The following is a 13,320-nucleotide window of genomic DNA, read 5'->3' as shown; positions in this document are numbered from 1 at the left end:
TTAAAATAAGTTCCATATATTGCCTGAACTAAGGTTTTCTTACATGAATAGCAAACATTGAGGAAAATGAAATAGTGCTTTAATTGTCTACAGTTGAATGGGTTATATCCCTCCTCTTTTCTCTTTTGCAGGATGTAAGCTTTTAAAATATCACTCTTTAATTAGAGAAAGAAATATGCTTCATGTTAATTTGGAGTCTGTCTGCTAAAGATTTTGGCTAAGAAAAGATTTAGCTTGGTTTATAACTTTCATAGTTTGTAGTTAATATGCCGATTTGTAATTAAATAGGCATGGTCAAATGTGATGTACATATTTGGAAATACAGTGAGGGCGAACTAAAAATGAGATTGAAAATCCGCTAGCAGTTTGATTCAGATACTCTTTTTAGCCTTTCTCCCACTGGATAGAGTTGCTCAGTCTTCTTTCCTTCCTTTCATCCCTCCTTCCTTCCTCTTTTCTACTCCCTCCCTTTCTTTCTCTCTATCCACACCTCTTTCTCTCTTTCTGACCTCCATATAATGGTGATGATAAGAAAAATCCTTTTTCTAACCCTCTCTGGGTAAAACTGGAAGGAACCCTAAACAGTTGACCAGTTTTAAGCATCTGAGCACTGTACAGCAGCTCTTACAGTCTAAAGTAAGTTCTCCAAGACTGGCAGATAAAGTTACTGAAAACTGCTAGTCATACACTTCAGTAATTGGAAGTTCTATTGGAAAAGCCTTTGAAGTAAATGATAGCCTTACACGAAATGTTGCTGGGATGCCCTAAGCTCTAAAGCTATTGCTTGCAACAAGTGCCAAATCGGTGAGTCTGAATGGCCCCAGGTAGCATTTCTAGGCGTTATGCTGAAGGTGCATTGTTCATGGTACAGAATCAGAACTAGATTTTTAAAGTTCATGAATCTTACAGGGAGTGCAGAGTCAACTTAGATGCTTCATACATGTGTCAGCTGTGTAAAGGACACCAACAGTTTTAACTCACTTGGTTGCTTTAAAAATATATCTGTATCTGCTATCTCTGCTGCGTTCCCTCTACTTTCTAATTGCCATACTCACAAGAGGAATTGCCTGGCATTTGGATTTCTTCCTGCCCCCAAGGACTTGCCATTTATGCATCATTTGTACCTTGAACTTTTTTTTTTCCTATTGTTTTGGTCTTGATTGTTTTTCTTGTTATTTTTATTCACATAGAATGACATTACCTGAATTTAGAAAGACGGAAAGAGAAGTTATTGAGATGATTTGAGATTTGATACTATGAAGTTGTCAATATTTGTCTAGTTGTAGTAACATAGGGTGCTATTCTGTACTTGTTGAGAAGTAGTGCTTTTTTCCTCTCTCCTAATCTTAGTGCCTGATTTGTAGAAGTTATTGAGTTGTTTCTCATCTTAAAGGAGAATATGAAAGTAAAAATTTAAAAGATTACTCTAATAAATGAATTGTTTATACACTTGTCACTAGAAAACTACTATTTTTAGCTGAATAGTAGCTTGTAATTGCAGTTATTATAGTTTATAGTATTTATAACCTGCTGTGGTTTGAATGTTGCTCTTAAGGCTATAATTAGTAACCTACTAGATTTTAATTACTAGGAAATTTCAGAGAATGTGAAAACGTTTTGATTAAGCCTGAGAAATAGCCATTCTTGCTTTCCTCAAAATTGGCATCAGTGACTACTTAATGACAGCAGAATGCTTTGAAAACATGCTGTTTAAAGTCTACCTATTATTAAATACCATAATAACTAGTGTGTAAGTGATAGTTGCTTTTTTGTTGTAGAAACTCTGTGGTAAGAGGAAAGCTTCAGCAAAATCCTTAAGAAAAATATAGTATAAAAAAGTAACTGGTAAATAGAATAGTTTTTGTAAATTGGAATGTAGATGAGAAATAGAAAGATACATATACAGGTTTGACATGGAAAAAAAAAAGATTATATTTCTTTAAATTGCTTTTCTCCTTGAACTTTGCAAATGAGGTTGTTTTTTATGTAGTTTTTTAAAAAACATTATTTGTACACTTCTACAATTTACAGCTAGTCTCTCTTTTTTAAAAGTGGCATACCAAAACTCATTATAATGTAGTATAAGCTTGCAAATTTGAGCTCTTCAGTGTGAGGAAACAAAAAGTGTGTATACTAATTTCTAAATTACTAGCTGGGTTTCTAAATGTATGTGTTGTTCCTACGTCCAAGCAATCTGTACAGAGCAGTCTGTATTGTTGGTGTTTCACTGAGTGTTTGCCATTATGTAGTACTGTTTGTCTCTGCATTTATTCAATATAACCATATGCTATAATCTCTAGACCAGATGAAAGCATCCGGCAAGCATAGACTTCCAAGTAGGAGCCAAAGTAAGCAGTGGGAAATGAAGCTGCTATAAAATTTTGTGGACAGTAGTTGCAAAATACTTTCTGAAATTTGTACATAGTAAATGGCAAAGTAGGTCACATCTCATTTTTTTCAATAAAGTATTTTCCATACTCATTTTTCAAAAGTATACTTGGTATAGCTTATACTTAGTGATAAAAAATCGGCATTTTAAAATGGTGTGGTGTGAAGATAATTTTAAAATAACAGTTTAAATAGGTACTTTTGTATTTATTTCCATTTTCTGTAAATGATGGGAGTGTTTTTAAAAGCCTGTTACAACAACTGAATACACTTTTGATCATTTCTTCTAATGCAAGGAGCTATATGCCTAAGAGAGGCATGAGCGATGCTGTGGTTTTGTTTATTCTCATCAAACTTTATATCCAATTTTAGTCAGCAAATAAGCTATTGAGAGTTTGTTTTCCTTTGCTGACTACCTTATTGTTAGCTTACTTTTTAGTAAACAAGAGCAAGTTTAGCCAGCAATTTTTGGAAATGGAAAAGGGGTAAAGAATGTGTGACTTCTGCAGTCCAAAAAAAGAGAAAAACAGAAAACTTGCTATAGCATGAATAATTGAGAGAGTTATTTTTTTGTAAAATGTATAGTAGAAACATTCTATTTTGGAAGGAGAATGTGGGAGTGTGAACTGTCTCAAATCTTAACATTGAAATTAAAGATAAAATTTATCAAATATTTACCATACATTTAATATGGATGAGATAAAAACTCATTTAGGGAGTTTTAAGAGTTTGGGATGTTGATGATTGTTGTAACTGAACATTGAATATAGATCTCAATATCCTGATATTTGAGAGTAAAAATAAATTTTAAAAATAGATTTTATAGCTCTTTTGATATAAGAAAAGGAAACATGCAAGTCCATGTGGGGGAAGAAGCTTTTCAGTAATTGTCTCTCAGATCTGTATTGGTTTCACATTCTAACCATGTAGAAGTGGCAGAATAACACTATATCAGATTATGTAATAGTTCAACTATCACCCTATACCCTGACCTAATACATCATTTGTAAATCCTCAGTAATATAGTCATCACAGTCATACTACTAGCCATACTACTACTGTACTACTGACCTTTTGCAATGTATTCATATCTGTTATCTCACTTAAGTCATTTGATTGGTCTATCTGAACCTCTAAAGTGAATACATATACATGCACACAAACATATATATAATAAGATGGTATGTATATACAGGACAAAAATGTTTGCAAATTATTTAAGTATCTTCATGATGGCAAGGAGATAATTGTTGGCATTTTACATACACCATCTCATTTAATCATCACTACTAAATTGTAAAATAGGTATCTGTATCCCATTTTATAGACGAGACCTTTCTAGTCACATCTAGAGAGGTAGAAAATGGACTTTGAGAATGATAAGGAAAATACTGGTCTAGATGGAGAGACAGTGATATTCTAAGACACTATTTAATTGTGTGTCCACTCTCCAGAGTGGTCAGGAAAGCTAATTTTGTGGAAGGGTCAGGACTTGTGCTGTTTACTGAGAAAGGGAACAAAGCAGAAGAATGGGGTTTGTGTAAGTGCTGACAAGTTCAGTTTAGATATATTGATTTTAAGGAAGGAAAGGAAAGATTTTACAGAAGGTGGGTACAGCCAACTGTGGTAAGATTTGGGGGGGGGTGCCATGAATTATATAGATTTTTTAGGCCTTTCTTTGAATACTCTTGATTACATTTAAACTTTGTATTTGTGAAGGTATATAATGAAATAATCCTTGAATAGTTATATAAATTTTGGGATGATTGCATGATTTTGAACATTATAGCTACCATGCCCTATGTAGGTTAAGGATATTTTTTAAGCAAACGGGATTGTATGAAATCTCTCTAAAATTTTTCCTGATTATTTATTTTATTATATCAGCAAAGCTTGTTTGTTGTAGAAAAATTAGAATATAGAAATTTCCATGAAGGGAAAAAAGCAATAGTCCTATCATCACTGGGTTGAATGTATTTTGATTTTTTTCTATGTGTTTTTTCTTTCAGAAATATGGCTACACACACCTTTCTGCAGGAGAACTTCTCCGTGATGAAAGGAAAAACCCAGATTCACAGTATGGTGAACTCATTGAAAAGTACATTAAAGATGGAAAGATTGTGCCAGTTGAGATAACCATCAGTTTGTTAAGGAGGGTAAGGAGTGTGAATGCCAACCAGTTTAAACCAACGAGGAAATGAGAAATTAAATCTTCCCTTTCTTTGAGTAATGGAAAAATTAGAGTATTGAATTTCTTGCTTGTGGAGGGTGGTCATGGTATTCGAGAATGGCAGAACTGGAAATTCTGCTTTCACCTGGGAAGAAATTGGACGTAGGAAGCATTCCCTACCTTGGTCTAGGATCAGCTACAACTCAACATTCATATGTGTGCACTTGACCCTTCCCAGTGTACAGACGGTCCATCCTCCTTCTGTTTCTGTTTCTCCTTCCTTCTCTCTTCCTCTTCTTCTCCCCCCTCCTCCTTTCTCTTTTCTGTTTCCTTCCTTCCTTTCTTCCTTCCCCCGTCCCTCCCTCCCATGACCCTCCCATTGTTGCCATTCTCTCAATTGTGATGTTTCGTTTTCTGGTACATTCATCATCTTCAGTGCGAAATGCTGAGACTTAACAGCTATCAGACTAAAACAGGTCCCATCTAAAAACCAGATACATTGGGTCTACATGACTCTCCACTACATATTCTCAAGATTATAGTCATTAATAGATATTTGCACATACAAGAAATGTGAAGGAGAAATGGGTAAGTGGGAACAGCAACAAATAGATGAAGGTTGATGGAAAAGAGATGTATGAGTTTCTGATTGGAACCAGAGAAACTTGAAGAGTGGCTCATTCACATACATTCTTACCTCTTGTCTCAGAGATTAGAGTAACGTGCTACCATTCAGAGTAACAGAATCCTTTCTCCTTATTCTCTGAGTGTAATGCCCTTTCTCTACTTTTATGCCTAGTTGTGAAAGAGTAGTCTATATTTTTTACTTTTTTCCGTTTCTGCTCTTCAGCTCTTGGCTCCAAGATTCTATTTCCATTTTCACTTAAACTATTCTGATGTTACCAGTGATTTCTCTATCGAATCTAGGGGATATTTTCAGTCATTTTTCTTTTAATTTACTGTCTTTTTGAAACTTGTTCCTCGTTTGTTCTCTGTGACACAATGTCTCTTGATTATCTTCCTCCTTCAGTGACTGCTATTTCTTAAGTCTCCTTTGATAAGTCTTCTGCAAACCATGATGCTTCTCAAGTTTCATCCTTGGTTCACCTCTTATTTTATACATTTCTTGCTTGATGGTGTTATCCATGCCCAAGGTTTTCCCTATGCTAATGATACCAAAATCTGTAACCTGCACAAATCTTTTTTTTCTGAACTCCAGATCTATGTTTCTATTAGGCATCCATCTGAGTGTCTCAACGAGTGTCTCAAAATCATCATGCCAAAGGCTGACTGTATCATCTAAAATGTGATCACCCTTTGTTTCCTGTCCTGGTTAATGGTTCTACCATCTACTCAGCTGCCCAGGCCAGCAATCTGGGATTTATCCTTTATTTCCACCTCTTCCTCACTTTCCCAAATCTGTTCAGTGAGTAGATCCTTTCAATTATCTTTCTCTTTGCCCTCTTCTATTTAGCATTTTTTCTTTATTACTGCTATCATCTTAATTCAGATCCTCTCTTTTTCTTACTTGGACCATCACTAGAGCCTTACCATTAGTCTTTTGCCTTTGATCCATCTTTGTCCCCTTATTCATCCTTTATGGTGTGGTCAGAGTTTGTTGGTTTTCTTTTTAAGGTGATGGGAACATGTTCTTCTACTGCTTAAAATTTCTCAGTGGTCCTCTATTGTTTGCAGAATAAGAACGAAATGCTTAGTGTGGTACAACAAGTTCTTCACTAATTTTGGCCCTACCCACTTTCTAGTCTAGCTTTACCCTTCTAATCTAGCTTCTTGGAAGGAAGGCTATGACAAATCTAGACAGTGTATTAAAAAGCAAAGACATCACTTTGCCAACAAAGTCCATATAGTCAAAGCTATGGTTTTTCCGGTAATCATATATGGATGTGAGAGTTGTATCGTAAAGAAGGCTGAACAGGAAAGAATTGATGCTTTCAAATTGTGGTGCTGGAGAAGACTCTTTGAGAGTGCCTTGGACAGCAAGGAGATCAAACCAGTCAATCCTAAGGGAAATCAACTCTGAATACTCATTGGAAGAACTGATGCTGAAGCTGAAACTCCAATAGTTGGGCCACATGATGTGAACAGTCGACTCGTTGGAAAAGACCCTGATGCTGGAAAAGATTGAAGGCAAAAGGAGAAGAGGGTGGCAGAGGAAGAGATGGTTGGATGGCATCACCAGTTCAATGGACATGAACTTGGGCAAACTTAGGAGATGGTGAGGGAGAGGGAGGCCTGGTGTGCTACAGGCCAAGGGGTCTCATGGAGTCGACATGATTTAGCGACTGAAAAAACAACTTTCTAGTCACATCTCCTGCCACTCTCTGCATGCATCCTGAGGTTCACCTCTGCCAGCTTATTTCAGATTCATCAAAGCTGGTATGCTTCCTCATTTCTGAGCCTTTAACATCCAGTTGACACATTCTGGAGTACCTTGATCCCTGCCTGCCTGCCATTTTATTATTCAGAATTCAGCTTCACTGCCATCCCTTCAGTAAAACTCTTTTCTGGCGGTTTCACAGGTAGTTTGTGCTGGCTTCTTGGTTTTATCACAGCATCCTTGCATACCTCAGTATAGAACTTAGCACATTGAGTTACACATATTTGTTAACCACTGGACTATAAGCCTTCCAGAGGCCATGACCTTGCTCTTCATGTTCCGTGATGGTTAGACCTTGAATGAGTGTATGTTGAGTGAGTAGAGTATCAGTGTGCCTCTTCAGATATCTTCTACTACCATAGTTGGGATAAAAATGCTATAGCAGGGACACAAAAGCATTCTGTGAAAGTTTTGTGAATATTGGAGATGCTAGAGGCTAGGATAAAGCCAACCCTAGATAAAGGACTTTACATCCTGACAGCCATTGTTCTTGAGGAACCAGGATTGTTTGAGCACTGAGGGAACTGGTTTTTGGTTTGCTTTAGAATAGAGAGTCCTCTGGAATTTGCCAAAGTCATACATCTGTGCTTATCCCATGGTGGTTGATAGTGAAAAGAATTTAGAGATCCAAGATCTGTATCTCCCATTCACAGATTTCCACATTCTACCTGAATTCAGACTTTGGCAGAGGATGGTGAAATAATTTCTTGCTATCTTTCTGAATGTATTGTTTCTCTTGCTACCTGTGTTTTGGGATAGCCAGTGGCATTTAGGTTTAAATTACCTTCAGTTATGAAAAAAAAAAAAGTATTGACTCCTACACTAATAATTAATGCTAACAATGTCTTTATATGTCCAAAGATTTTTGCAGTTGTACTTGAATTACTGCAGAGAATCTGAGTACCTATAGAAGCAGTGTACTTCCTACCATAGCTAAATGACTTGGGAAGAGGAAAAGGAAAGTAAGAATGGGTCTCTAGTGGCTGGAGCAAGAATATTGATTAATGCTCATTTTTCTTTTCTTGCTGTTCATAATTTCATGAAAATAATATATGCTTACTATATTAAAACTTTAAACTATAGAAAAAAAATTGTGTGTGTATGTGTATAAAATGGGAGAGGGATACATATCCATAACTCTTGCCGGCTGGAGGCAAACATGTTATTTCCTTTAAATTTTTTTTTCCTGTGTACCCTCCACATTTACAATTTAAAGAATAATAATAAAACATACTCTGCTTTAGAAATTGCATTTTGTTAATGTAGCATTGAATTCAAATCTTCCTTTTTTCTTAGGAAATGGATCAGACAATGGCAGCCAATGCTCAGAAGAATAAATTCTTGATTGATGGGTTTCCAAGAAATCAGGACAACCTTCAAGGCTGGAATAAGACCATGGATGGGAAAGCTGATGTATCTTTTGTTTTGTTTTTTGACTGTAATAATGAGGTAATGAAAATCTTCATCTGCCAACATGGGCTTTTAAACAGCTGGTGGTCAACTATTAGAGAAAAAGAAAGTGATTTATTTTACTTATATTTACATTTTATATTGGCGACAGTATTTTTTGAACTGGTAAGTTGGATGGACAGAACAGCACTATCTTACTGTTGAATTATTGAAAGCTGTTTGGCACCAGCAACCTTGTGGGCCTAAAATTTGCCTTATTTTCAAAATGACAAGAGCTTGTTTTGTTTTGAATTAAGAATTGACTCATATAATAATATTAGGTAATGAAGCTGCACTGTTACTTCTTGAGTAGACCCTATTATCAGAGAGTATCTTGCCTTAGAGTGTTGCTTAGTGGAAAAGAAACACATTTTGGGGAAGTTGGGAAATCTTTCTTTTTTAAAGAAACATCTAAGATAGCCTGATTTGTCTTTTAAGAGTGAAATGATACTGAAAAAAGCAGGAAAGAAGACTTTTTCTTTCTGGCACTTCTAATAACATACTCAGACATACTTTTGAATAGCTGAATGAATTTCTTGGAATCCTTTTTTTTTGGGGGGGGGATCATTTAATTAAAAGACCTGACTCTGTTTGACAGTTGTAATATAAACTTTATTAAATTAATGCCAACAGCCTGAAAGAATAAGAATCAGCAGTAGTGCCTTGAAGGAAGTTGACTATTCTTAAGTTGAATTGCAAATGTGCTTGTGGTGGAGAGACTTGCTGCAGCTTTTGAGTTGTTTTAAAACGTAACTCTCTTCTTCCAACCCCCAAAAATATGTTTTCACTTATTCTTCAAAGTTACTTTTAGCATGTTACCACAGCTTTATAACTAGGGAATGTTTATTCACGATTAACAAGGGATACTTTATTCAAATGCAAATATGTTGACTCAAATATTTAGATATTTATGGAATTATTGAAAATAAGCAAAAATGGAACAAAGTTTGAGGCATGTAATTCATACCTAATAAGTTAATAATATATCCTAGATGGAACCATACACATAGAGATCATCTTTTTATTGCGGTTTGAAAAAAACATACACAGGAAAAACTGAGTCATGAATGAATTCTTATTATGCTCTGTACTTATTTAACCTAGTTTATATAAATTGAACCACATGTTTCAACTTTGCATGTTGATTAATGAATTATACACATTGGGTTTAAAGCAAGGTTTTGTTGGTAATCTCTTCAAACTTTCTTCTCTTTTCAGGTTTAAAAGATTGCCAAAAGACTGCCAAATTAATATCTTTTAAAAAATAACTTTTTATGTATTTCTGTTTTTAGATCTGTATTGAACGATGTCTTGAGAGGGGAAAGAGCAGTGGCAGAAGTGATGACAACAGAGAGAGCTTGGAAAAGAGGTACTTTGCGGTTCTTACCCATAGCCACTGTGCCTCAGTTTGAAACTTGAGTAACAGATTCAACACTTAACGCATTTTGGTCCAGAAAAAGAAAATGTCATGCTTAAATATAGAATGGCTTGTCTAAAAAGATGATAAGGGAGGGTGTCGTTTGGATTTTATTCTGTATTGTCCCCTGATCTATAACCAGGGAGAGAAGTATACTTAGGACCTTGCAATATTTGGTTCTTTTGCAGAATTCAAACCTATCTTCAGTCAACAAAGCCAATTATTGACTTGTATGAAGAAATGGGGAAAGTCAAGAAAATAGATGCTTCTAAATCTGTTGATGAAGTGAGTACCCCTAGCCTGCCTAAAAGTAAAGTAAAATGTGATTTTGGGCGGGGAGGGAAGTAGTATGCCGGAGAAAAAGAAATACAATGTTATGACAGATTATTTTGCTTTTCAGAACACTGGAGACTGAAGGAAATGCTAAGGTTTTTCTTTTTTTTCTAATTGAAATATGTATGTTTTATTGATTTACAATATTGTGTTAGTTTCAGGTATATTTTTGAATAGAGTCTAAAGTGGGTTTTACAGTTTCTGACTTGTTCTTTGTAAGAAGTAGGTGGTTTATTATTTCCAACTTTTTTTGAGCACTGGAAAATTGGCATCTTCAGAGCTGTGATTTGGACCATGATCATTTTTTAAAAATCTGTAACATGAAATCATCTAGCTGAATCGCCCCAACTGTTTTCACCACTTCCATCCTTCCAGAGTATGTAGCTCCAGAGGTGCAGGCTTTCCACAACGCAACGCTTGTCTCTTCCTTCATGAATCAGTGGTCCCTGAACTGTGGTTTGCAAGCCTTCAGTGTTCAGTAGCTATTTTTAGTTTCTCTTAAGTTCTAGTGTCTCTGATTCCCTGAATCATCTTCCTCTGGACCTTTTTTTTTTTTTAATTTGCTTACTTTTGACTGTGTTGGGTCTTAGTTACGGTGCACAGGATCTTTCACTGGGGCATGCAGCGTCTCTAGTTGTGGTGCATGGCCTCTCTAGTTGGAGCTCATGGGCTCAGTAGCTGCAGTGCACAGGTTAGTTGCCGTGTGGCATGTGGGATCTTAGTTCCCCAACCAGGGATCAAACTTGTGTCACCTACATTGAAAGGTGGACTCTTAACCCCTGGACCATCATATAGTCATTTCTGACTTATTATCCATGTCCGCTTCCTATAAAGGTGAGTTAATAAAAGCAGAGATATTACTTTGTCAACAAAGGTCCATCTAGTCAAGGCTATGGTTTTTCCTGTGGTCATGTATGCATGTGAGAGTTGGACTGTGAAGAAAGCTGAGCACCGAAGAATTGATGCTTTTGAACTGTGGTGTTGGAGAAGACTCTTGAGAGTCCCTTGGACTGCAAGGAGATCCAACCAGTCTGTCCTAAAGGAGACCAGTCCTGGGTGTTCAATGGAGGGACTGATGCTGAAGCTGAAACTCCAATACTTTGGCCACCTCATGTGAAAAGTTGACTCATTGAGAAAGACCCTGATGCTGGGAGTGATTGGAGGCAGGAGGAGAAGGGGACGACAGAGGATGAGATGGCTGGATGGCATCACCGACTCGATGGACATGAGTTTGAGTGAACTCTAGGAGTTGGTGATGGACAGGGAGGCCTGGCATGCTGTGATTCATGGGGTCGCAGAGTCGGGCATGACTGAGCAACTGAACTGAACTGAATACATTAGAAGACATAGTGTTTTAGAATCAGAACCAGGAAGATAAGGCACTTTAGTTTACTTTCTATCATGTTATTGGTAGCCTGTTAAGAAGTTTGTTTTGTCCTAAAAGCACTAGTAAAATTGAAGCATCATATTCATAATTTTATATGTATTGTTTATGATATTATACTACTGTCTAAAGTAAAGCAGATGAAACTAAGAAATTATGTGTTTTTTAATGATTCATTTTGAAAATTAATATAAAATTTACTGTTTTAACAGGTACTTAGCCATATGATGTTTTAACAATATCTGCTTTTTAAAATTATTATCTTTTTTCCATTTTAGGTTTTTGATGAAGTTGTGAAGATTTTTGACAAAGAAGGCTAACTCTGAACCTGAAAGCATCCTTGAAATCATGCTTGAATATTGCTTTGATAGCTGCTGTCACAACCCCCTTTTAAGGCAATTTTAATGTTTCATAATTATATCTCAGTTAATGACTGGAAAGTATGTAGTAAGACAAATTAAATTTTTTATCTTCAATTAAAAAAATTTTTTTTTTTTGGTCACGGGAGTAGACAGTGAATTTGAGTCTATATCTTAGCTATCGTGCTCACAAAACAAAGAAGGGTATTAACTAGTTCTTTGTTTTTATTCAGAAAGAATATCCCTATATAGTTTGTGCCTTTTGTGAGCAAAACTTTTTAGTATGTGTGAATATCCCTCTAGTAATTGCAATATGTTTGAATTAGGGATTCCCCATGTCTTCTTTCCCTTGCAGGTTTTAAATTTCCAACCTGCGTAAGTGAATTTGTGGACCAAATTCCAAAGGAACTTTTTGTGTAGTCAGTTCTTGCACAATGTGTTTGGTAAACAAACTCATAAAATTAAGTCTTAGAAGTGTTTTAGTATTTATCAAATAACTGACTGTTTCCTATAGAAAGGTAAGAAAATTTAGACTTTGTTTTACTACAGCTTGTACAAAGTTGTGTGACAGGGCATAGTCTTTGCTTCCAGGATTGGGATGGGAGCACTAGGGGTTCAAAGCCTGGTAGAATTGTCAGCTTTATTCTGATATAAATTTGAGGGTATTGGTCAGGGATCACATCTAACGACATGTGTTCCTTTTGCTCTATTATATAATGTTATTAATGATTAAACTGATCTTAACAAAATTCGTAGCAGTGGAACCTTGAAATGCATGTACTTAGATTTATAAAAGTGATTCGGTTAGTGTTTTAGTAATACTTCAAAATGTTTTTGTTTATTTTCTAGATTAAGTATAGGATTTAGTACAAAGCAGAAGAAATTTAATGGTTAAATTTTCCATTTGTATTTTATTGTCTTGAATACTTTTTTTCATAGTTGTTTAAGAAGATTTAAAAATCATTGCACTTTGGCCAGAAAAATAATAAATTTATCTTGTAAATGTTTGATTCCCTTCCTGGCTACTTTTATTCAGTAAATTCTTTTTTTTTTTTTTTGGCATCATGTTGAAGAAAAAGGTAGAGAATTTTTAAAGAGCTATACAATCCAAAGGAATTTTCTCTTAAGTTTATTCTTTCTTTAAAAATTTCTGAAAAATTTGTTTTCTCCTTATCTTTTTCTACCATCACTAATGCAGAGTGGTATCCAAGGTTCTTAATATGAGATTTATTAAAATATTTCTCATTTTCAGCACTTATGATGTTTGGTATATGGGGTTAAATTGGGCAAGGAATTTAGACTTTGTATAATTAGATTTTATATTTAAAGTCATTGGGAATAGTGAGGACAGTTTATGAATGTTCTTATATTGTAATAGGTTTATTATTTCTATTATGAAATTTACTTTATTAATGATGAATT

The 13,320-nt window shown here is 35.4% G+C and overlaps 1 protein-coding gene across 1 annotated transcript in view; it reads left to right on the top strand.

Annotated features, from left to right (window-relative positions):
- CMPK1 (cytidine/uridine monophosphate kinase 1) overlaps positions 1 to 12,903 on the top strand; it is a 35,394-nt gene extending 22,491 nt beyond the window's left edge. Inside the window, exons 2-6 of the mRNA XM_040231226.1 lie at positions 4,398 to 4,544; positions 8,253 to 8,405; positions 9,698 to 9,774; positions 10,011 to 10,107; positions 11,818 to 12,903. Of these exons, the coding sequence (XP_040087160.1) occupies positions 4,398 to 4,544; positions 8,253 to 8,405; positions 9,698 to 9,774; positions 10,011 to 10,107; positions 11,818 to 11,859 (516 nt within the window). The 3' untranslated portion in view covers positions 11,860 to 12,903. The remainder of the gene's footprint in view (positions 1 to 4,397; positions 4,545 to 8,252; positions 8,406 to 9,697; positions 9,775 to 10,010; positions 10,108 to 11,817) is intronic.
- The last annotated feature ends 417 nt before the right edge of the window (positions 12,904 to 13,320 follow it).

The sequence above is a fragment of the Oryx dammah genome, unplaced genomic scaffold (assembly GCF_014754425.2).
Source record: "Oryx dammah isolate SB20612 unplaced genomic scaffold, SCBI_Odam_1.1 HiC_scaffold_28, whole genome shotgun sequence".
NCBI lineage: Eukaryota > Metazoa > Chordata > Mammalia > Artiodactyla > Bovidae > Oryx > Oryx dammah.
The sequence above is the reverse complement of the archived record's forward strand: the minus strand, read 5'-3'. Positions and strand labels throughout refer to the sequence as shown.